This window comes from Chelonoidis abingdonii, chromosome 2 (assembly GCF_003597395.2).
Source record: "Chelonoidis abingdonii isolate Lonesome George chromosome 2, CheloAbing_2.0, whole genome shotgun sequence".
Taxonomy (NCBI): Eukaryota; Metazoa; Chordata; order Testudines; family Testudinidae; genus Chelonoidis; species Chelonoidis abingdonii.
In genome coordinates, this window is record NC_133770.1 from 91,776,346 (window position 1) to 91,799,464 (window position 23,119).

The 23,119-nt window shown below is 44.1% G+C and overlaps 1 protein-coding gene across 1 annotated transcript in view; it reads left to right on the top strand.

The window, feature by feature from the left end:
* The window catches only part of ITGA9 (integrin subunit alpha 9), a 303,615-nt gene that overhangs the window by 258,117 nt on the left and 22,379 nt on the right, over positions 1-23,119 (top strand). The window contains exon 27 of the mRNA XM_075062573.1: positions 17,471-17,590. Within this exon, the coding sequence (XP_074918674.1) occupies positions 17,471-17,590 (120 nt within the window). The remainder of the gene's footprint in view (positions 1-17,470; positions 17,591-23,119) is intronic.

A 23,119-nucleotide genomic window follows, 5' to 3' on the forward strand; every position in this document is an offset into this window, starting at 1 on the left:
TATATAGTTTGTGTATATAGTTAGCTTATCTAGATTAGTTGTACATAGTTCTTTGCTGTTGGGGGTTCCCCCTACCACCTACTTGTCGCCCTGCCGGGGCATGCCTGGGTCTCCCGGGTTTAAACTCTGCAAGGACTGCAGAAAGTTCATGCCAAAGAGTGATCCGCACTCTGCTTGTCTGCGGTGCCTCGGGGAGAGCCACCAAAGGGACCGGTGCACTATTTGCAGGGGCTTCCATCCCAGAACTCTCAAAGACTGAGTGCAAAGACTTAGAGTTCATCTGATGGAGGCTGCCTTGCGGGCCTAGCCCAAATCCTCTAAAACCAGGCACCGGAAGGAGTCGTGTCATAAAAAGTCGGCCTCAGTATGGCACCGCTCACCCTCCTCGGTGCCCACTAAGAAGAAGAGGTCGGTGAGGGAGCGATCGCCCTGTCAGGACCTCCACAGGCTGATGCCGTCCGCTGGTACAAGTGGACAGGCTGGGCTACAGCCCCCGGCTGCTCCGTCAACTCCCGTACCGGAGAGAGGGCAGTCGAGTCCAGAGCGACCATCATCCCCGGGCCTAAATGGAGATGTGCGTCCCCCTCAATGCAGGAGGCATTTGAGGTGGCCTCAGACCTGCTGAGACTCCCGATACCAGCCTCCCCGCATCATGGCAGGGAGTTGCCGACCATAGCTCATCCCACAGTACACTCTAGGGGCAAGTTGGCCATGCTGTCACCTCCCTCTCCGTCCTACGCCACCCGGGCAGCACTGGACCAGAGAGACAGCTCCCTGCCTCCGTGCCGCTCCCCAGCGACAATGGGTGCTGCTCCTCCCAGGTCCTCTTATTCAGAGACCTCAGACTCAGAGGCAGACTCCTATCACTCCAGCCGGTCATGGAGCAGGAGATTGACTTCGGGGGTGAGCCACCAGTGGCACCCACCGCAGTGGCAGCAGCAATGGCAACCGCCCTCTCAGTGGCCGTTTTGGACCCCCTGGGCCTACCATGTGCCACCGGACCCCGAAGGGCTGGAAGCGCCAGAGGATGGGCCGATCCAAGTGATTTCCTCCTCTTCTTCCCCAGAGGAGGCGATCATGGGCACGGGGTCGGCACTGGCCCTGGAAGACACTAGGATCCTTCAGCAGCTGCTCAGGCAAGCGGTTCAGAGCCTTGCAATCCAGGCTGAGGAAACTGAGGTGGATGTAGATCCGGTAGTGGACATCCTGGCTTCATCGGGACCATCCAGGGTGGCTCTACCATTGATCAAGACCATAGAGGACACGTCCCGCACCTTATGGCAAACGCCAGCCTCATTGGCCCCTACTGCCAAGAAAACAGAGAGGCGTTATTTTGTGCCCTAGAAGGGGCATGAGCATTTGTACACTCACCCTTCCCTGGACTCCCTGGTGGTAGATGTGGCCAACCAAAGGGAACGTCAGGGGTTTCAAGGGTCGACGCCAAAGAACAGGGACGCCAAAAGGCTCGACCTCTTTGGTAGAAAGGTGTATTCCACGGCAGGCCTTCAACTATGAATAGCCAACCAACAGGCTGTCGTAAGTCGATATGGTCATAACACATGTTCAGCCATGTCGAAGTTTGCCAAGCTCCTTCCCCAGGACTCAAGGGCAGCGTTTTCGGCCTTGGTGGAAGAGGGAAAGCTAATCTCCCAAGCCTTCCTTCAGGCTGCCTTAAATGCAGTGGACTCTGCCTCATGCTCCATGGCAACAGGTCTGATCATGAGGCGGGGATCCTGGCTCCAGGTCTTGAGCCTCTCCTATGAGGTCCAGCAGACTATCCAGGACCTCCCTTTCGAAGGGTAAACGCTGTTTTTGGACAAAACGGATAAGCGTCTGCATAGTCTAAAGGACTCGAGGGCTATGTTTCACTCGCTCGGCCCGCATACCCCGGCAACCCAACGTAGGTAGTTTAGGCCGCAAGTGGCCCCGTGTCCTTACCAGCCGCAGAATTGTCCAGAGGTTGGGCGCAGATGGGGCAGGAACGGGTGAAGGCGCCACCAGCACCACCCCTCCGGCCAGGCATCCAGCCAGCCGAGACCGTCATCGGGTACTAGGCCCCCTATTTGATGGTACAGTCGACGACGGCCTACCGATCAGGACTCCAGATCCTTCTTTCCCTACCTTTGCGTCACCTCTGTCCCCCTTCTGCCATGCCTGGTCCTGAATCAAGTCAGACAGTTGGGTGCTTCACACGGTAGAGAGGGGATATTCTATCCAGTTCTCCTCCCTTCCGCCCCTCCAGCTCCCCTCCCCGTCCCTCTTCAGGGATCCCTCTCACGAGCAACTTCTAATTCCAGAAGTGCGGTCTCTCCTCATAGCAGGGGCAGTGGAGGAAGTTCCTCAGGAGCTCAGGGGCAGAGGCTTCTACTCCTGTTTTTTTCTAATACCGAAGGCAATAGGGGACCTCAGACCCATCCTGGACTTGCGGCGGCTGAACAAGTTTGTGAAAAAGCTCATGTTCTGCATGGTCTCCCTGTCTTTGATCATTCCCTCCAGGAGATTGGTATGCCGCCCTCGACTTAAAGGATGCATATTTCCATATTGCCATAATCCCCCGACACCGTCAGTACCTCAGGTTTGTCGTGGCCGATGCCCATCTGCAGTTCACAGTGCTCCCGTTTGGCCTATCGACGGCACCAAGGGTCTTCACAAAGTGCATGGCAGTCGTGCCGGCCTTTCTACGCAAGCGGGGTATCCAGGTATTCCCCTACTTGGACGATTGGCTTATAAAGGGCCGCTCCAAGGAGCAGGTGGAAGCTCAGTGCTTTTCATCAGGCGGACCTTCCTCGAGCTCGGCCTCCTCTTAAATGAGGCCAAGTCCACCCTGTCTCCTACCCAAAGGATAGAATTTACAGAGGTGGTTCTGGACTCAACACACACCAGAGCGTATCTTCCGGAGTCCAGGTTCCGGTCCATATCCGAAATCATTCTTGGTCTGCACTGTGCCCCAGCCACCAGGGCAAGAAACTGCCTCAAGCTGTTGGGGCTCATGGTGGCGTGCACCTATGTGGTGAGCCATACCAGATTCTGGCTCCGCCCACTACATTCCTAGCTAGCGACGATATACCGCCCAGCCAGGGATCCCCTGGACTCAGTGGTGACTCTTCCCCAGGTTGTGCTGAGCTCTCTCCAATGGTGGCTCGACCCACAGAAGGTGTGCTTGGCTGTTCCCTTCGCCACCCCTCAACCCTCCCTCTCCCTGGTGACGGAGGCCTCAGATCGGGGATGGGGAGTGCACTTGGGGGATCTCAGGACACAGAGCTTGTGGTTGCAGGAGGACCTCAAGTTACATATCAACGTCAGGGAGCTGAGAGCTGTTCACCTGGTTTGTCTTACCTTCCAATCCCACCTGGCCGACAGATGTGTCTCAGTCTTCATGGACAACACATCAGCGGTCTTCTATATCAACAAAAGCGGTCTTCTATATCAACAAACAGAGGGGTGCATGCTCCTCTCTCCTGTGCAGGGAAGCCCTCGCTCTGTGGGACTTTTGCATACAGAATGCTACCCTCCTGACAGCGTTCTACCTCCCGGAGGAACAGAACAGTCTGGCGGACCCCCTCAGCCGCTCTTTCTGGGGCCACGCGTGGTCCCTTCGTCAGGACGTAGTGCGCTCAATCTTCTGGCTCTGGGATCATCCCCAGTTAGACCTGTTTGCTTCAAAGGAAAACAGGAAGTGTCAGTGGTTTTGCTCCCTCCGGGGCCACAGCCCGGGGTCTCTGTCAGGAGGAAGGTGTCTGTCGTGGAAGGAAGGGCTGCTCTACGCCTTTCCTCCATTTCCCTTGATACACAGGGTAATTCTCAAGATTCGCAGGGATCACACCCATGTAATCCTGATAGCACCGGCAGGTCCACACCAACATTGGTAGACATCGCTCCTGCATATGCCCACCAGAGCGCCCCTGACGCTGCCCCTGCTGCTGGACCTGATCACTGAGGACGAGGGCTGCCTCCACCACCCGAACTTGCAATCTCTCCACCTCACAGCCTGGTTGCTCCATGGTTGAACCCGGTGGAGAAGCAATGTTCCCAACAGGTCAGGCAAGTACTGCTCGGTAGCAGAAAACCTTCGACCAGGGCCACCTACCTGGCCAAATGGAAACGCTTCTCCATCTGGTCTGGTCAGCGAGGACAGGAACCATTGCAGGCCCCGATTCCTGTTAGCTTAGACTATCTGCTCCACCTGAGACAGTTGGGCCTGTCCCTCTCCTCGATTCCAGTTCACTTAGTGGCCGTCTCAGCTTTCCACCCGGGAGCAGGGGGCACTTTGGTGTTGCAAACCCACTGGTTAGTCGTTTCCTTAAGGGCATGGACAGGCTATTCCCGCATGTCCGTCAACCAGCTCCTACCTGGGACCTGAACCTGGTCCTCTCCACCCTCATGGGTCCTCCCTTCGAGCCCCTGGCTTCATGCTCTCTGGTGTACCTGTCATACAAGGTTGCTTTTCTTGTAGTGATCACCTCAGCAAGGAGGGTATCAGAGCTCAGGGCACTGACATCTGAACCCTCGTACACTGTCTTCTATAAGGACAAGGTCCAACTTAGACCTCCCCCGGCTTTCCTTCCCAAGGTTGTCTCCCAATTCCACATGGGACAAGATATCTTCCTACCAGTGTTTTACCCAAAGCCACTCTCTTCTGGTAAGGAGCGGAGGCTGCATTCCCTGAATGTCTGCAGGACCCTAGCCTTTTATGTGGAATGGACAAAGCCGTTTAGATGGTTGACCCAGCTCTTCATCGCGGCAGCAGATAGGATGAAGGGGCTCCTGGTCTCCTCTCAGAGGATCTCTTCGTGGATTGCTGCCTGCATACGAGAGTGCTATCGTGTAGACAAAACCCTTATTCCTCTGGTTATGGCCCACTCTACCAGGGCACAGGCCTCCTCCGCGGCGTTCCTGGCTCAGATCCCGACTCAGGAGATGTGTAGAGCTGCCACGTGGTCCTCTATCCACACATTCATGTTGCGCTATGCCATCACGCAGCAGGCTAGGGATGATGCCGCCTTCAGTCATGCGGTGCTTCAGTCAGCAGTGACCTCCGACCCTGGCACCTAAGGTTAGGCTTGTGAGTCACCTGCTTTGAATGGACATGAACAACCACTTGACGAAGAAAAAAAGGTTACCCACCTTTTAGTAACTGTTGTTCTTCGAGATGTGTTGTTCATGTCCATTCCAATACCCACCCTCCTGCCCCTCTGTCGGAGTGCTGGCAAGAAGGAACTGAGGGGGTGGAGGGTCGGCAGGCCCCTTTCTAGGGTGCCATAGTGGCGCTACTCCAGGGGGTGCCAGGGCCGACCCTGCAGGCGCTGCTAGGGGAAATTTTCCAGCTGGCATGCACGCAATGCGCGCACACCTACTTTGAATGGACATGAGCAACACATCTCAAAGAACAACAGTTACTAAAAGGTGGGTAACCGTTTTTTCCTAAAGCACTTACGCACTTTTGAAAATCCCATCCAGAGTATTTAATTATCACTGATGCTACTGAGTCTATTTCTAATGGCTCCATCTTGCTTAAAAACTATCCATGTTCATGATACAAGCAGTCTGGAAGCCCTGTGTTTAAAGATTGTTTACAGCTTTTTCTAATTTGCTTAATATTGGGTTAATGACCATAAAAAAGCCTTTAGGCTGAGATTTTCTAATCCTTCTAGTGGATTTAGACACTTAATTCCCATTATTTTTAATGGGAGTTGCGCATCTAAGTCCCCAAAGGCAACTTCGTATACCTCAGCCTTAATGTTTAATATACCATGTACGTAAAGTAGCTAGGCCCAAATGTATAGCCAGGCTTCAGACCAGGTTTTTGCAGGTGCGTATCTATTATGCAGAATATGCTAATACTGTTCTGATTAAGCAGCAGTTTTTCATTATCATTAGGCTAAATCAGTCTCCAGGGCACTCTCCTATATAGCAGTCATCCTAATTGAATATGTCCCAATTAGAAAGAGTAATATTATTTTTACATTTATATAACACCTTTCATCTGCAGTCCCCTTACCAATTATATACATAATATATACTGAGCATGATGGAGGGCTGCAATATGGTCATTAGCAGAAAGATGTGGATTTAATGCTGTACAACAGTTATTCTTTTAGATCTAGATTCAACAAGGCAAGTAGTCCCATTGACATATTCAGGCCTTACTGACCAGGATTTTGGACATTTCATTGCAACTGAATTTGTCTAAAACAAAATTCCACTCATCATGCAGAATCTGACCTATTGCAAGCATGTACCTTACACATACGATAGATTTTTCTTTTACCTATACCAGTCAGCATGAACATGATTTCTTTTGTCCTTGAAGCATAATTGGGTTTTCTGAAAATTATACACAATTATTATGTATTATTACTTGTATTGGTGTAGCACCAAGGAACCCAGTTGTGGACCCCACCTCCACTGCGCTAGGTGCTGTACAAATACAGTCCCTGCCCCCAAATGAACTAAATTTAGGAAGTATTTCAAAGAACAGAAATAGACGTTTGGTTAGAAATGGGAAAGAAAAGGAAATATTCTGTTTCTGTGGAGTATCTCAGTACTTATTGCATGGGTTAAATCATGAGGTAATTACTCAATTTTTATCTATCAGTCCTTATACAATCAAAACTCCTCGTGGCTCAGTGGGAATTTTGTCTGAATAAGGACTTCAAGATATAGCTGTATAAAAATAGGGCTCATACCATTGGTTAGTCAGTCACGTTTCCCCAAACCTCTCTGCCAATGCACCCCCATAACTGGCCTGCAGCACTGCCTGTTGGCCTACCTCTAGGTCTCTTTTTAATTCAGTTGGGTGGCACGGAGTGATTCTTGCACTTCTGTGGCTGCATTTAATTCATTAGTGGTGCAGTACTTGAGACGAAATCCTAGCCCCATTGAAATGTACAGGAGCAGGATTTCACAATCTGTAAAGGTTTTGGGGATCCTTCCCAATGACTGGCACTTTGTGAACTGTAGGGGGTTGTTATTATTTAGTGCTCAAAATTTAGATATGATTTAATCACAATGTGAGGTCTGCTGTATTTCATTCTTATCAAATGCTTGGAAAAAATATTGTTCTTTTCCTGTTCCTGGAAGGCCTTGGGTTGCAGTGATTATACAGTTCATTGTACATGCTCTGAAAAGACATGAATTTTTAAAGGTTGCTGCCGGTTTCTGAGAAGATGAAACTGAAGGGGAACATGCTTGGCATATTTTAATAGTGTAAATCCATTTTTGATTTCAGTCTTTTCTAATGTGAATGCTATTTTCTGTCTCCCTTATGCTATTTCCATTTGTCGGTTTCTCCACTGTAGTATGTTTTGGATAGGGTCGTGCTGAGAGAAATATTTAAGACATGTGGTTTGGCTCAAGGTATTCATATTTTTTCTTCCTTTCTCCTTCTTCTGGTGCAATGCTGCTGAGAGCAATACTTGTTGCAAACCACAGTTATTTAGTTGTAACCAGAAACGGGGTGGGGGGGATATAATTTCTTTGTCCATTCCTCTCACTCTCTTCTTTTAAAAAATCCCTTTCTCTCTCCCTTTTTGTTGTTGTTGTTGACCACTCAATGTTGTACCATATCCATTTGGCCACTGGCTCCATCTGAGCTGCTGTTCATTGACATGCTTTGAGTCAGCTGACAGAGTTGGTATCTAGCAGTGAAAGCAAAATTTCCTCAGACACTCTATCATGCTAATTTCTGTAAAGCCAATAAGACTTGTTAGCTAAGACTGATTTAGACAGTCCTGCTGACTTGCTGTCCTGATTTCACTGGATTTTTTTTGCTGTTTAGCACCCAGTTTCATGGCTCAAACAATTTTAAACAGGAACACTATGAAACAGGAGGCAAGAGAGTTCCAAATTAGTGTACTAAATACTTATGATAACAAGTCCATTCATGTGGTTTCATTCATTTCCCAAACTCTCGTAGATTCTCTGCAAGAGACGTGCAAAACCCTAAATAGAGGCCAATTAGATAGCAAGAGGCTTCCCTTTGGAAAATATTACTGAATGGATGGGATATCTTTTTTTTTTTAGAACAGTTGCATTAATTAGTAGATATCAATTTTAAAGGCTGTATCAGGAGTTTTTCTGAGTTTTGTTGGCAGGGCTTTGGAGTGGGGCATGGAGCAGCTCTGGAGCAGTGTAGCTGCAGGTTTTTGCCTGGAGCTGGAGCAGAACCGGAGCACAGCTCCAAAGCCCTATTTGTTGGCTTCCTCCAATGTGTTCTCGCTCTGATGTCAATAGGTCAAATCTTGCTCACTTTGTTCACACGAGTAGCCCTGGCCAATCATGTGAATAAGGTGATCAGGATTTGGATTTGGGTTAGTGCCTGCAATGATAAGACTCACATAATTTCATAGTGGTTGAAACTGATGTTTATAACTAGTAGTTTTCAGAGAGGTGAGACTTGCAGTCTTTGAGGCCATGTGGTGCATGTAGATGAGACTCTGTTCTCCTCTGGAAGTGTCTCTCAGAACAATAATTTTAGTCCTAAAAGGCTGTAGTGATTGATTTGTTAGATCCAGTGACAGTGTCATGCAACTGCTTCTGTACAGGAGAAGGAATTCCATTATCTTTACTATAATCTTATTCACTTATGCTAAGTATCCCATAACACCTGGCATTTGTTGAAGTCAGCTTTGGTTTAAATAGATTAGGAAACTGTCAGGATTAAGACATAAGAATATTCTAGTCTGATGCAAACCAAAGAAGTGTCTTCATGCTCTTGGGACCTGTAGTGGGTGTATTATGAACAAAGATATAAGGGGAAAAACCAGATAGTTGATTCATTAAATGTAGATTCAAATGGCGCACACTATAGCTTTTACTTGTAAATGGAAAAGGTATAAAAAGATGGATTTAGGGGAGTAACTTTTGGAGCACACCTTCTGTGCATGAGATGGCTTCCCAGAGACTGGTGTCATATTGAACCTTTTTCCAGCACTATATTATTATTGGCTTAGAGCAATAAACCTGACTGATATTGGTTATTTGGTCACTTCACTATATTTCGTGATGAACCAAAGCTTGGTCAAGCAGTTGAACTATACAATTTATCAATAAAGGAAGAAGAAACGCTGCTCAGAATCTGGATGGAGGGAAGGATAGGCTGAATTTCATCTCACTCAGACCAATCCAATAATTGTCAGCCCCTCTCAGGAGAAAGTGAGAGCTTACCTAGCTGAGTGGATGAAGGAGAACTCAAAATGACATGTCTGAAGCTTCTGCAGCAAAGCACCCCAAAAGTAGAGTTTGTCTTGAGAAAGTAATTGGCAAATCACATGGAGGTGAACAGGTAGTGAAATATCTCACCCCAAGCACTGCCCATAAGTGTCTCATGTACATTCAAGCTTTCATATGGGTATCTTAGTGTCTGATACTTAAACCTCCTGTTGTGTGTGACGTCTCTACTGGAACTCCCCCAAAATGGTACTCGAAAGAACAAGTTATTCAGTTTGCTAGTATTGTTATTTTAAATAAGTATGCAGTAGTCCAAAACATTATCTCTCACAAGTGTTTCCTGTAGAATACAGTATTCTTTTTAATAACGTGTGCATCCCCAAATGTAGAACAGTGTATGGTACCCAGAATATATTGTGCTTCTCTGTTAGGAATATGGGTAAAAAGGAATGCAGTCGAGGCAGGACTACTGAAGATTTGACAATTATGCATTTGAAATCAATTTTCAATGGATTATCTTCCTCATTCTTATATGTCCTGATTCAATAGTCCATCCCTATTCAGCAAAGAATTTAAATACAAGCTTAATTTCAAGCACATGCTTAAGTACCATTAAAACCTATAGGATGTACGAACATGGTAAAATACTTTGCTAAATTGTGATGGTAAAGAATAAACTTTTTAAGAGCAACTGATTTCTGTAGTCCCCTTTTTGTTCACAAAGATGGTCAGAAACATAAAACACTAATTTGGTAAAGCAAAATGTTGAGCTGATAAAAATGTCCTTGGTCAAAAGAGTTCAAAATGTCAGAGAGCAATGAAATTGTGCAGTTCTGCATTACTGTAAAGGATGAGGATGAAATTGCTCATAAGGAACAAGAGCACTTTCTGCATGGCATCCGTGCACACTGGGTTCAACATACAGTATGGACAATGAAAAAGGGTATTTCAGCTTAGACGTTTCCCCCTTCTCATCATTTAAAGTGCCACTTTGAGAATCCATAAGCATAGTGTGAAATTTAAAAGAGAAATATACAGATCGAAATCCTAATACATTCTAGAGAGAACCTAGTTTTTCACTACATTTCCTTGGCATTTGTTCAGAGCGCAAAAATCAACCTTTAATTTACTCCATATTTTATGACCATTTCATGTTCTTTTCAGATCAGGTTTGCCCCCGCCCCCAACACACCCTTGTCTCCTGTACAAATAATGTATGCTTCAAGACCGTGTGGGAAGTTTGTCAGATTTGAGACAGCATTACATTACTCTTCATGGTAGCTGTCCTAAAGAAGTTGTGCTATCGAGCTGGACAGGAATGGGAAGTCCAAGATTTGTTCTCTGACAGAGTTTTCAGTTGTAAGCATTTCAAATCAGGGAGGCAGGTTGGCACAGTAAAGTCATTGCCTGCTTCCAAACTCTCTATAGAGATGAATGGCTTCTTTTTCTCCCAGCTTCCCACAGCTCAGTTTTATGTCCTCTTGCTGATAAGGATTCTGACATATGATATATTGATTATTTTGTTTTTGTTTTTTCTTCACTAGAACTCTCATAGCCATGAATTCGATAATTGTAGGCTTGATCATTTTGTGCCTATAGCTTGGTTGTGGTTAGTATTTGAGGGCTTTAGAGGGATAAGTAAATTAAGATATACAACTTCCTCACTCCTCTCCAAACCACAAAACCATAAAGAAGATAGTCATAAGTATTTATTTTTAGTATTTACAGTTGATTTAGTGCTAGAAGACACCAGATAATGAACAAAACAGTTCTTATCTCCCCACCCACTGAGCAAGCATAGCTTGGGCTGTGACTGTGAAGGCTTCTCCCAATTATCCCAGCCTTGAACCTGAACTAAAGAGTTGTGTCTCCAGAGAGGTGATCATATAGTCCAGAGGTCAGCAACTTTTGAAAGTGGTGTGCTGAATCTTCATTTTTTCACTCTAATTGAAGGTTTTGCGTGCCAGTAATACATTTTAACGTTTTTAGAAGGTCTCTTTCTATAAATCTATTTTATATAACTAAACTATTGTTGTAAGTAAATTAAATAAGGTTTTTCAAATGTTTAAGAAGTTTCATTTAAAATTAAACTAAAATGCCGAGCCCCCCCAGACCAATGGCCAAGACCCAGGCAGTGTGAGTGCCACTGAAAATCAGCTTGTGTGCCACCTTCGGCACCCGTGCCATAGGTTGCCTACCCCTGATATAATCCATTCTCCATTTCCATTAAGTCCTTGTTCTCTATCTGTTGACAAAGGGCCAGTGATTTTTGTGACATGGATATTTGTATGCTATGAAGGGGCTGGAGAACACCTAATTTTGCAGACAGCCACTACTGAAAAGTCAGCATTTGCCAAAGTTCCTGCCCAGCAACATATGAGATAGTAAAGTTTTTTTCCCTATAGTTACAATGGGAAATAACTGTGGCATCGGTCTTTTGAGCAACAGTCAGCTGGTTTATATCGCTAGAGGACAGAAGCACATTGTAGCCACCACTAGAAATCAGCTGCCTCTGACATATTGTATCATCTTTCCAAACTGGCACAATGATACAAGGAAGATTAAAAATAAAATATTTGGTTTCTCAAGGTGGCATTTTCCTAACACCAGTTTTCATACAGCCCAAACTTAACAGGAAACTCGATGAAAACTGATGTTCATCCAGACATCACAAAGTACTTTACACACACTGTGCTAATGTTTAACGCTAAAGCTTATCTACCTCTGAGGTGAAAGGTAATTACCACAGAGCACGGACATCTCATTATTATTTTAATTTATTATTTGTGTTACCATAGCACATAGGAGACCCAGCCGTGGACCAGGACTCCATTGTGCTAGTTGCTGTACAAAAACAGAACAAAAAAAGACAGTCCCTGCCCCGAATAACTTACAATCAAAGAACGAGACAAGAGAAAACAGATTGATGTAGACAGAGAACAAGAAAGTAACACAAGACAGCGACAGAGTGTCAGATAAAGGCTGAACAATGTGGTTCTGGCAAATGTCATGTTAGTGCCATGATGTTTGCTGGGAGGCGGGGAGGGGATTACTTAGGAGGTGATCAGCTCGGAACATCTTTAAATCTTTTCCAGCACTTCTGTGCTTAGCAAAAAGAAGTGCTTGGGGAAATTCATCCTTTGGGGGTTATTCTGAAAATTCAAACTCATAACCACATGTAACCCTTCTGCCCCTCTGAGTTGGCAGCAACAAGGGCCGGGTTCAGTATCCAGGGGTTCCGTTTTAATAACACAATGCATAACCGGCTCGAGCCCCCACCCAGTGACCTGGGACACTTACAAACCACACCCTCCTGCGCGCCTCTAGGAGGCAATACTTCCCCTCTCGCAAGCACGGAGTCTGAGTGTAGGAAAATCCTTTTAATAAAGGAAGGAAACAATGTGGCATCCCATTGGAGAAACACCACAAACAGGATTATAACACAAACCATAAGCAAAAACCCACCTCCAAGTACGTTTGGCAATGTCCTTTTCCCCTTAGGGTCTTAAGTCCAGTTACCCCAAAGTCCAACGACCTAAAAGTCTCTGGTCAGTGCCACCCCAGAATTCAAGAGTTTATCTGCAGAGTTTTACCCTCCTAGCCTGGGTGGACATGGCGGGGGGGGAAGTCCACACAGGATGTTAAGGGGCACCTTACGTGGGGCAGGGCCAACTGCTCCGCTTCTCTGTGGAGTTCCGGTGCAGCCTTCACCACGACCTGCTCCACCACACCAGCTGTGCCACTCCTCCAGCTGTCCGTGCAAACCACTTCACTCCGCTCACTGTTCCATGGGCTGCTCCAACATGCTGCAAACTGCTCCGCTCTGCCAGCCACTTAGCAGTATGTCTTCAGGCTCCCCCACAAGTTAACACAGCACTCAGTGATTTCAGCTCTTAGTAGGGGAAGCCCTGGTGCTGGGGCACCATTGGCCCAACATGAATCCAGCTCAGCAGTCTCTAGATGGACTCCTAATGGAATCAAAATTAGCTCTACTCTTTAACATTGGAGAGAGGAGGATGTGCAATTGGTGTTCCAGGCCCTCAAAAGAGGCCCATGCCATCAGGCACACACGCACACCAGTCCCCAGCCTCTCTCAATTCATGGGGTTTTGGAACCCATGTCCCATATTTAGCAAGTACCACCCAACTGAAGTTGAGTCATCTCTGTCACAAAGACACCTACCCGTCCCAACAAAAGCTCCACTCATCAACACAATTCAGGGTAGAGCAAACCCTTTGATTTCCTCTCTCGGTGCACCAATATACAAAGGAAATTGGGGATCCCAGGACGTGTTAACAATATTCAGTATAACATTATCAGTAAGACTAAGTCTGATCTGTATTATCAGTCTATAAAATGGTTGAAATAAAACAACTTAATACTTAATATACGTGAGACGCGCGTTTAAAAATTCAAGTATATGCCATAACTTGTGTTTTTTAGAATCATTCAAAATAAAGTATAAATAAAAACATGTTTAAACCATCTGTTTTTTAAAATATATCCCCCTAAGACCTAAAACCAGGTTCATGGTCTCAGTCACATAGTTTTTTTTATCGGCCCAATTCAAAATAAAAACACAAGAACGTGTAAATCAACTTCCAAAAGTGGCAAATTCATATATGATTAATGAACACGAGAGCGCACACATCACCTGGTTTATACCCCAAAATCTTTGCTCCTTAAAAGCCAATAGAATATGCCTGAGAGTCGAATTTTAAGGTCCGTTAGCAGAACACGAGCTTTTTGTAAAAAATAGTCTGTTTTCCATCCTGCTCCCAATTCGTCTATCATTGAACAGTTATACTAAAAGTACTGCAAGAGAAGGATGTGTGTAATGAACCGGCTAGACTGCCCATAGAATCAAAGATGCTGAGAAACAGACTACGATAATCTTATTTTTTTTAAAAGAATTGGTAAAAATAAACAATTATTCCACCTGAATAAATATACAGAAGTGTCCAATTAACAACATCCCAGTCTTGCCTGTGGGCTTATGCTAAGTGGGGGGTGGATGCCATTGCAAAATTTCCTCTCAGCTCTCTTGAAATTTTTGAAATTCTTTCCGCCAATCCGCTACAAATTCACCACCTTGAGATGTTAGGGTATGCTCATCCTGACTTTGCTTCTACACTACACACAATCAGATTCCAGGTTCTACATTTGAAAAATTTAAAACATTGCGCAAACAAGCATATCTGATGATCTTCCCAAAGGAGGGAGCAACAGGTGTATGATACGCTGCTGTTCACAATTCATTTATTTTTCTAATTAAGGGATAACATTTTCTTGATATTGAATTATTTTTTTGCTAACAGTTAAAAATTCTCCATATCCTCTGTCAGCCTAAAGAAGTTAACACAGTGCACTAAATATTTCTGCATTAGTATATGAAAGAAACTACACATTGCCAATAGAATTTGTCATGTAACCACTCGCTTCTTCTCCTAAGATTGCATCTGGCTAATCTAGAACAGAGGCGGCACAACTAGGCCTGGCTCCTTCCCTCATCCAACCATGCCCGCTGCTCGCTTCCACCCCTGAACCCAACCACCCCACGTTAGAACTCCTGCAATCACACCTCATCGAACCCTCACTCGTTCCCCGATGATACCTAGTGACAGACACTTCCTCACCGGTGTGAGCTGCCCCTACATAGCACCTGACTGCCCCCACTAGACCCCAATTCCAACCCCTCACTCTTCATTCCTGACTCTCAACATCGCGGGACACAACTGCCATCCAACCGACCCCCTCCTCTCCCCTAAATGAACCTGACGTCCCTGGAACCCTCAGCCCCTGACTTTGCCCCCCCCGCCCCATCTAACCACCCTCTCCTTCACTGACTGCCCCATTCAACCCCCCTGTTTCCCACCCTCTGACCGCCCTAACCCTAACTCTATCCACACTCCCGCTCCCTGACAACCACTCCAAACTCCCCTGGCCTCTATCCAACCCCCTTGCTCCCTCCCCCCTTATCGCACTGCCTGGAGCACCAGTGGCTGGCGGCGCTACAGCCAAGCCGCCCAGAGCACCAGGACAGGCAGCCGTGCCGCTCAGTTGGAGCCAGCCATGCCACTGTGCAGCACAGAGCACTGGGTCAGGCTGCGGCTCTGCAGTTGCACTGCCGCCCAGACCATTGTACTGACGGTGCAGTGAGCTGAGGCTGCGGGGGCGGGAGGGGTGAGGACAGCAGGGGAGGGGCCGGAGGCTAGCCTCCCAGGCCAAGAGCTCAGGGGCTGAGCAGGAGGGTCCCATGGGCCATAGTTTGCCCACCTCTGCATTAGAGGAACCTCTCACTTCAAGGTGATATTAGTAGCTTGGAGTTTTTTAAATACAAAGTGGCATTTATGTGTTGTCGATTTTATCCTATTGGTCATTTGGTTGTTTCCTTTTTAATTCATGAAAAATAAGGAATCTCAGATTTAGAAAGAATCATTAAGTCAAACCTACTTCCCCCATCTTCTCACAGAGCAAATTGTATTTAAAATAACAGTTCTGTGTTTTGCTTGCCTTGTCTATGTACAGTTTCATGCATCTAAGTTCCAGACTGTACTTGAATTCTTTTCCCAGTGCAGTTGCCTGCTGAAGAAAGGTGTAGCCTTGAACTGCTGTTTGAACAATGCAGAGGCGGGGCGGAAATGGGCCTTGCTGATGGTTACAGAACGCTTTGTGAGTTCTGGTGCAATTGGCTGTGGGAAAATATTTTGAAAATGGCAGCCACCAATTAATATGTTTCAGCTTCCCTTACACATTTGCTGCTGGTCATGCTACATTCAGATCAAACATCTGGTGGAGAGATAGAATTACCAACTGCTATGAAAACTGTTTGCATGGAGGGAGAAGAAATGTGTGTAAGTTTTGCTGTATCCTTAGCATTCTTCCACAAATGGTATGGTCCAGTCTCATTAATATCAGCCTGTGGAATGCTGGAGTGCTGTAATGAGGAGTTATTGAGCAGGACACTATCAAGGGTGGAAAGCCCCAAATTTTAGCTTTTTTTTTTAACTTGTGTATTTAATTTCTACAGATAATTTCTGTAGCCATGTATGTACATTTGTCTGATATCACCCCCTCGCCCCCTCCCCATTGCTGTGTCATAAATGGTGCTGTTTCTGTGACAAGCAGCAGAAGGGATAGAAGGGAAAAGAGGAGCTGGAAAAGCACCACTTTGCCCAGCCCATGAACATTTCACAGGTGGATGCATGCCATTTATATTCTCTTCCCACGGAAATATCTTAAAGTGCAATGGTTATTACTTCTAACCCTCTGTTTTCAATTACTTATAATTTCCAAAAATTTCCTTTCTGGCACAATGTTCCAGTCAACAATTTCCAAATGTGAATTTTTGAAAAAGTTTGAGCAAAAATGGGTAAGCCTGAGTTGGAAGAGGAACATTCTCTTTCCCCCTTTTAAAAAACGGTCTTAGCTGTTTGAGGTTGAGGTTAATGTGATGAAATAGCCTCCCTTGAAGAGAATCACTTCTGAGTTTTCCAGTGAAAATTAGTTTTGAGTTGACTGAATTATAAGCCTTTGAAATTCACACACAGTGTAAGAGCAAAACATTTTGCTCACCTAAACGCGCAGCTATGGAAGGCCATACATAGGACATGTGCATGGTTGTCATTGCAACACAGGGAAGTATATGTAGAGGAAAGTGCACAGTGAATGAAGTCAGGGATCCTCAGGAGTCCTTTCCTCATTCACTGTACACCTGTTAAAGTGCACAGGGAATGGGTCTGGGATGAGGAGGACCCCACTGAAACCCTAGCTTTACTCAAACTGCATATCTTGTGAAGTGGGGCGGTGAATGAAGCAAGGAGGAACGTTCTGCTTCCAGTGAAAACAGTTTATGCATTCAGTTTTCCATATGAAGTGTCTGGGAGTTTGGCACCACTGAAAAATTGATGAATGAAGTGCAAAATGTTTTCAGTGTCATGGGAATTTGTACCAACAGGAGGATAAAGTGTTCTTTGCAAACCACTGTTCGCTTTTGAAGGTAGATACTGGAGCAAGATCAGCATCTGGGGGAAAATGACAAAGCAGGTATTTGTTGAATGATATTTACTGAGACTCAAAGCTATTTCTTAAGGAAATCTTTGCAAAAAATAGTCTGAAAGCACAAAATTGAGGACACATTCCATGCTTGTCATTTTAAACAGTTATGTACATTGCATCTCAATATTTGTTTACATTAGAAATATGATCAGTGAAACTAAACTGCTCTGTATTTAATAAGATGAATACCAGGGAAAACTATACAGCTTCCAGTTGTAAAAGATCTTTTCTAATTGCTTTGTAGGTGGTCTTTGAGGCCTTGCACAATATGGAGCCTCGTGGTTATGTTGTGGGATGGATCATTGCTATTAGTTTGCTGGTGGGAATTCTCATCTTCCTGTTGTTGGCTGTGCTGTTATGGAAGGTAAGACATCAGTCAGACACAACACAAACACCAAGGTTAGCCCCTGACCTTGGCATAAATTGTACATCTGTCTTCCTACATCCTGATTATCTGTCCGTTTAGTATCCATTTACTTTAATAACTAAACAGCCATCTACACCTAAAAAGCCATTAAACATCAAAAGAGTTTTCATCAGGGGCGATTAAATGGAAAACTGGCATCTTCACTGAAGGACATTAAATATTGAAAGCTGTAGTAGTGATTCCTGACAGAAGAGAGTCCTTCCTCATACTCATCACTTGTTCGCATTTAAATTTGAGGTACTTTAACCTGATTTTTACAAAGGCACGGTGCTCACTGATTTCAATGAGCTGCAGGGTGCTTCCCTAAAAATCAGGCTAATTTTGCTTATTGAGGCAACAGATTCAGTATGTACCTAACAGAAACCAGTAGGTGCTTATTCTTTTGGGGGGGGCAAAGGCAAGGAAAGAAGAGAGGATGAGGGGCAATCAAGCTTGAATTCTTAAGGACCTTCCATCCAATATGTTTTTAGAGGTGGCAAGAACAAAATTACTTGATGTCCTGAAGCAAAATCCAGTGGTGGTAGTTAAAGGTCAGCGTTTACCCTCCTTAAAATAGAAAACACCTGTTGTATCTCAGACATTATAATGTAGTAAGGATGGTCAAGATATTGACATTTGAAGGATGGCCAATCTACGTGATACATCTGAAGCATGAGGAACTTGAATCTTTTATTCTGATTTCCTCTTAAAAATCGAGAAATTTAAGGACCACTGCCAAGGCTATCAGTGGGTGGGGACACACAGAGGAACAGGCCTAACATTATTTTACTGGAGGTGAGAGAGCCTCGGTCACCTGGTCCACGCTGTTTAACAGTGTGTGTGTGTGGGGGAGGGGTACAGACTCATTCTACCAGATGTAGCAGGGTTCTGGGGCTACAGCTGTATAGTGGTCTAAAAGGACACATCACTGTGTGTTGCTAGGCCCAAAACGTGACTTGCAATTCAATGTGTAAAATGGCCACACAAGGATTATCTTGTGGCTATTATTTTAATTTGAAAAGCAGTGATTGGCTGTAGTCTGAAATCTCTCTTTATGCCCAATTCGGGGTACATCTGAAGTATTTTTGCCTGCCTTGGCACAGAGTGTTTAAAAATCTCTAGGATTGAGATGGCAGAATAATCATCAAAATATAGAGATATCAGGTATGAAAGGCCTGTGGCTTGATTCTGGTGATATATAACTTTGAAATAATGACCATTGCTGCATATAATTATATCTGTAAGACTGGTTTCATGTAGTTTGAGACCCGAAAGTGAAGGTATCTTCATTACTAGGGATAACAACTTTCACAATGTTTTTTCAGCAGTCTCTGGTACCATTTTTTACCTTAGAATAAAATTAGAACTCCCTTGCTTAAAACTGAGAATCAAGGTCCCTGAACCTCTTAAAAAAATGAGATTTGTTAGCCAATCAAATGCATGCACAGAAGTTGCCATTTTGTCATTTGATTGTTTTGAGGAACAATGTCCCAAATGACAGCAGCAGGTAATAATAATAATCATAGCTAGTTCTTTTCACTCAGAGATATCAAAGCACTTTATAAAAGAGGGCAGTGTCGTTATCTGTGTTTTATAGAAGGGGAAACTAATGCACAGAAAGATGAAGTTGTCTGCCAAAGGTCAAACAGCAGACCATGGGCAGAGCCAGGACTAGAACCCACGTATCTAGAGTCCCAGTTTAGTAGTTGGTCCACTAGGGAATATGGATTATTAAAGCTACAGATAATTTGGGGTTTTGTTGTCGAAAAAGGTGACTAAAAAGACGTTGATGCAGTCTGTAGTTGGCTTTTAATTCTGCTTTGAAACAATAATCCAGTATTAAATATTTTAATATTCATAGCAAGTAGAGAGTGAAAAGTGACTGGCAATATTAAAGTGCTCTGAGATAAAACTGACATGGGAAAATTGCATTCCTTTGAAGGAAATTTTAATTTCCTGATTGTAAAGATTTATTAGCTAAAATTGGCTTGGCACATCCTAAAGTAATTCCTGAGTTTTATACATTAAAAAATCCAAATAGATTTATATCAAGTTTTTTTTTTTTAAAAAAAGCTTGGAGTGAAGTAATAGTTATAACAATATGTTTTGGCCCAAATGTGAGTCAAAGCTTTGGGTGCTTTGGGTGTCATTGTTTGGGCTGTTATGACTGCCTATTTCACTCAGAATAAAAGCTATTTTTACAATTGTTCAAGAGCATTAAGATTTTTTTTACAGACATAATAAACTTCATAGCATGAGATCAGGATTTACTGATCTGATCATTGTTTTAGTATTTGGTTTATACTCAGTGGGTCAAATTCACCTCTGGCCTAAGCGAGTACAACTCCATGGAAGTTCTGAGAGTGGTGCCTGCTTACATTGTGATGAATATGTCCCTGAACATGGCTGCTGTCCTGATGATTTAGGCCAGTGGCTCTCAATCTTTCCAGACTACTGTACCCCTTTCAGGAGTCTGATTTGTCTTCTGTACCGCCAAGTTACACCTCACTTAAAAATTACTTGCTTACAAAATCAGACTTAAAAATACAAAAGTGTCACAGCACACTATTACTGACAAATGGCTCACTTTCTCATTTTTACTATCTAATTATAAAATAAATCAATTGGAATATAAATATTATACTTACATTTCAGCGTATAGTATATAGAGCCTTATAAACAAATCATTGTCTGTGTGAAATCTTAGTTTGTACTGACTTCGCTAGTGCTTTTTACATAGCCTATTGTAATTTAAGCAAATATCTAGATGAGTGCACTCCCTGGAAGACCTCTGCATACCCCCAGGGGTAGGTGTACCCATTGTTGAGAACTACTGATTTAGGGCACTGATCTCATTCTGTTCAGGATTAGGCCAGATCCTCCTCCCTTTACTCATGAGAGTACAGTAGTTCGAAGGGGCTTCTTGTGTAAGGCAGGTGGGCAGGATGTGCCCCTTTGTTTGTTAAATAGCTATCTAAGCCCTACTCTGACTCCCTCTTCCAAGTTTGCTATGCCCCTGTTCACCAATGCTGGAACCCTCTGCCCTATTTACCATGTCATCTCCTGCTTTCAGCAGGTCTACTTCTTAGTGCTGCTTCTTATCTCCTGCTACCTCCATATATACACCTTGAATTCTTTCCTTGGCCACATCCAGCCTGATGATCTTTGTTATGCAGGGCCACTTGGGAGTTACTGTCATATTATTGCTCATAACATCACATTGTGCTTCTCAGTTGCAGAGAAAGGGCAGCAATTCCACTCCCATGACATCTGCTGAGAGGCTGCCAGCTGCTTGGGGCTGGGAGGAAGGGGAGGAACCAGTTTCTGCTACAGTACTGGCAAGCTATCAGTCGCACTGCTGTGCTAGTAGGGCATTGCTGATTCAGCAGCAGGGCAGGGATGTAGACACACACACAGAAACTGGATTTTTTGGGTGCTACCTACCTGGATTATACTATCACTGAGATATAATAGATTGAAAGAATCAAGTTGATCCATATTCTGTACCTCTATATAGTATCCTTTAATAATAATAATAATAATAATAATAATAATATTTTTATTTATTATTATTATGTTTTAAAGTGCTGTGGATTGAGCGATTTAAATGATTCATTGTTAAACTGATAAAAGTTAAAGGCAAACACAGCCCCAAGCAACATAAAATCAAAGAGCTGTATGCTCAGCAGAGGATATAAGAGACGTTTCATAGACTAGAGCTGTGTTGATTTACACAAGTTGTGATTTGTAAAATACAGGTGTAAAATTCATCATAGTTACACTGTTTAGTTTCTCAGGAATGCATTTTACATGTAAACAGTTTTTTCTGTCTAATGTGAGCCAGGGTGTTTTTAAAGTGAGCCTATGACCATGGTATTCATGTGCCAATTTATATATAAATAAGATTACTGTTTCTCTTTTATAGTCTGTGTATTCTTGATACATTGGAATGGGCACTAAACATTGTGAATGTTCCTTTTACAGTAATACACTCCTCTTTCTAGCACTTGGATCTTTGACAGGATTGCAAAGAAAAGCCTTTTTAGCAGAATAGTATGTCTGATCAGGCAGGGAAGTCCTAGTTTTCTATCTGTACTAGGGTCAATTCTCCCTATTTGTCATCAGATGAGTGTTTGAGAACCCTCCTTTGTTTTCTAGTAGGGTACAGTGGTTTTCATCCAGGAGAGGATATCATCTTAGGTCTTCTTCTAAGAGGGTATCATCTTAGGCTGCTGAGCTGATCATTGCCTCAATAAATCCTGCCTTTGAACTGTCTCAGTGGCAGAGGTTTATTTAGATACAGATTAAATCCAAATAAAAATGTCACACACATTAAACGTTTGCTTGTGCCGCGGGCTATAATCTAAACGTCGTATTGAGGGATTACAGTATTTTGCCAGTCCTGTGCTAAAGGACAAACTTTGAAATATGAAATTCTTTAAAAAAAAATGAAACAAGTAGGTTATTTTAAATGTGTGCATGGCTATATTGTTTGGAGAAACACGGGCCTTATGTCTCCTTGCTGTGACTGTATAACCCTATTTAGAAGAATGTTTCAATATTCTTGTGCAATATCTATAAATACTTTACATTTTATTTGAGCATTCAGAAAATACCTTAAACTGTCTAAGAACAAAGCCGACTTGAAATTCACCTAGGTAGTGGAGACACATTGTAAACATTGGCTTCTCCTTTTGGGAAGAGACTCTCCCTTATTTAGGGCCTCATGCGGTATAAGTCATCTTTATACAATGGGCCAAAACACACAGCTCACCAGTTGCCAAAAGGAAAAACGAAACAAAACTCTGCACTTATTCTTTGCCAGTGGTTACTCTGTATCCTGTGTTACAACTCCAGAAAACATTCTCTCTCCCTCTTTTATCTGCAGCTGAGGCACCTCAGGGAAGTGGGATGCTAACTGCCATTTCCTGGCAAGTCCTTATACCAACATCCTCTCCTGAATTGCTCTTTTAAGAATATTAGCTCCGCAAAGGAATAAAATTGTTAGTCCCTTGCAGAGGAACAAGGGTACATATATGCATGACACAAAGACCAGTTAGGATCTCAGTACATGGCAGGGGCCATACTTTCCTATATGACTTAAAAATAGCCCTTCTTACATAACCTTTCATGCATGAGATTTCTCAAACTAAATAGCAAATTCTTCCAAGCAGGAATCACAGGAATTGTCTTTTAAATTTACAGCTCCCATAGCAGATAACCCGATGTAGACAAGCCTGTTTGGACTCATTGACATTTCATACTTTTGACAAACCTGCCATGTGTCATGGTATAATTCCCCACTCTGAACCTTAGCGTCCAAACGATGGGGTACCAGCGTGAATTCCTCTAAGCTTAATCACCAGGTTAGAACCTGTAGCGCTGCCACCAACCAGGAATTCCAGTGCCTGGTACACTCTGGTCCCCCCAAAACCTTGCCCAGGGACCCCCAAGACCCAGACCCTCTGGATCTTAACACAAGGAAAG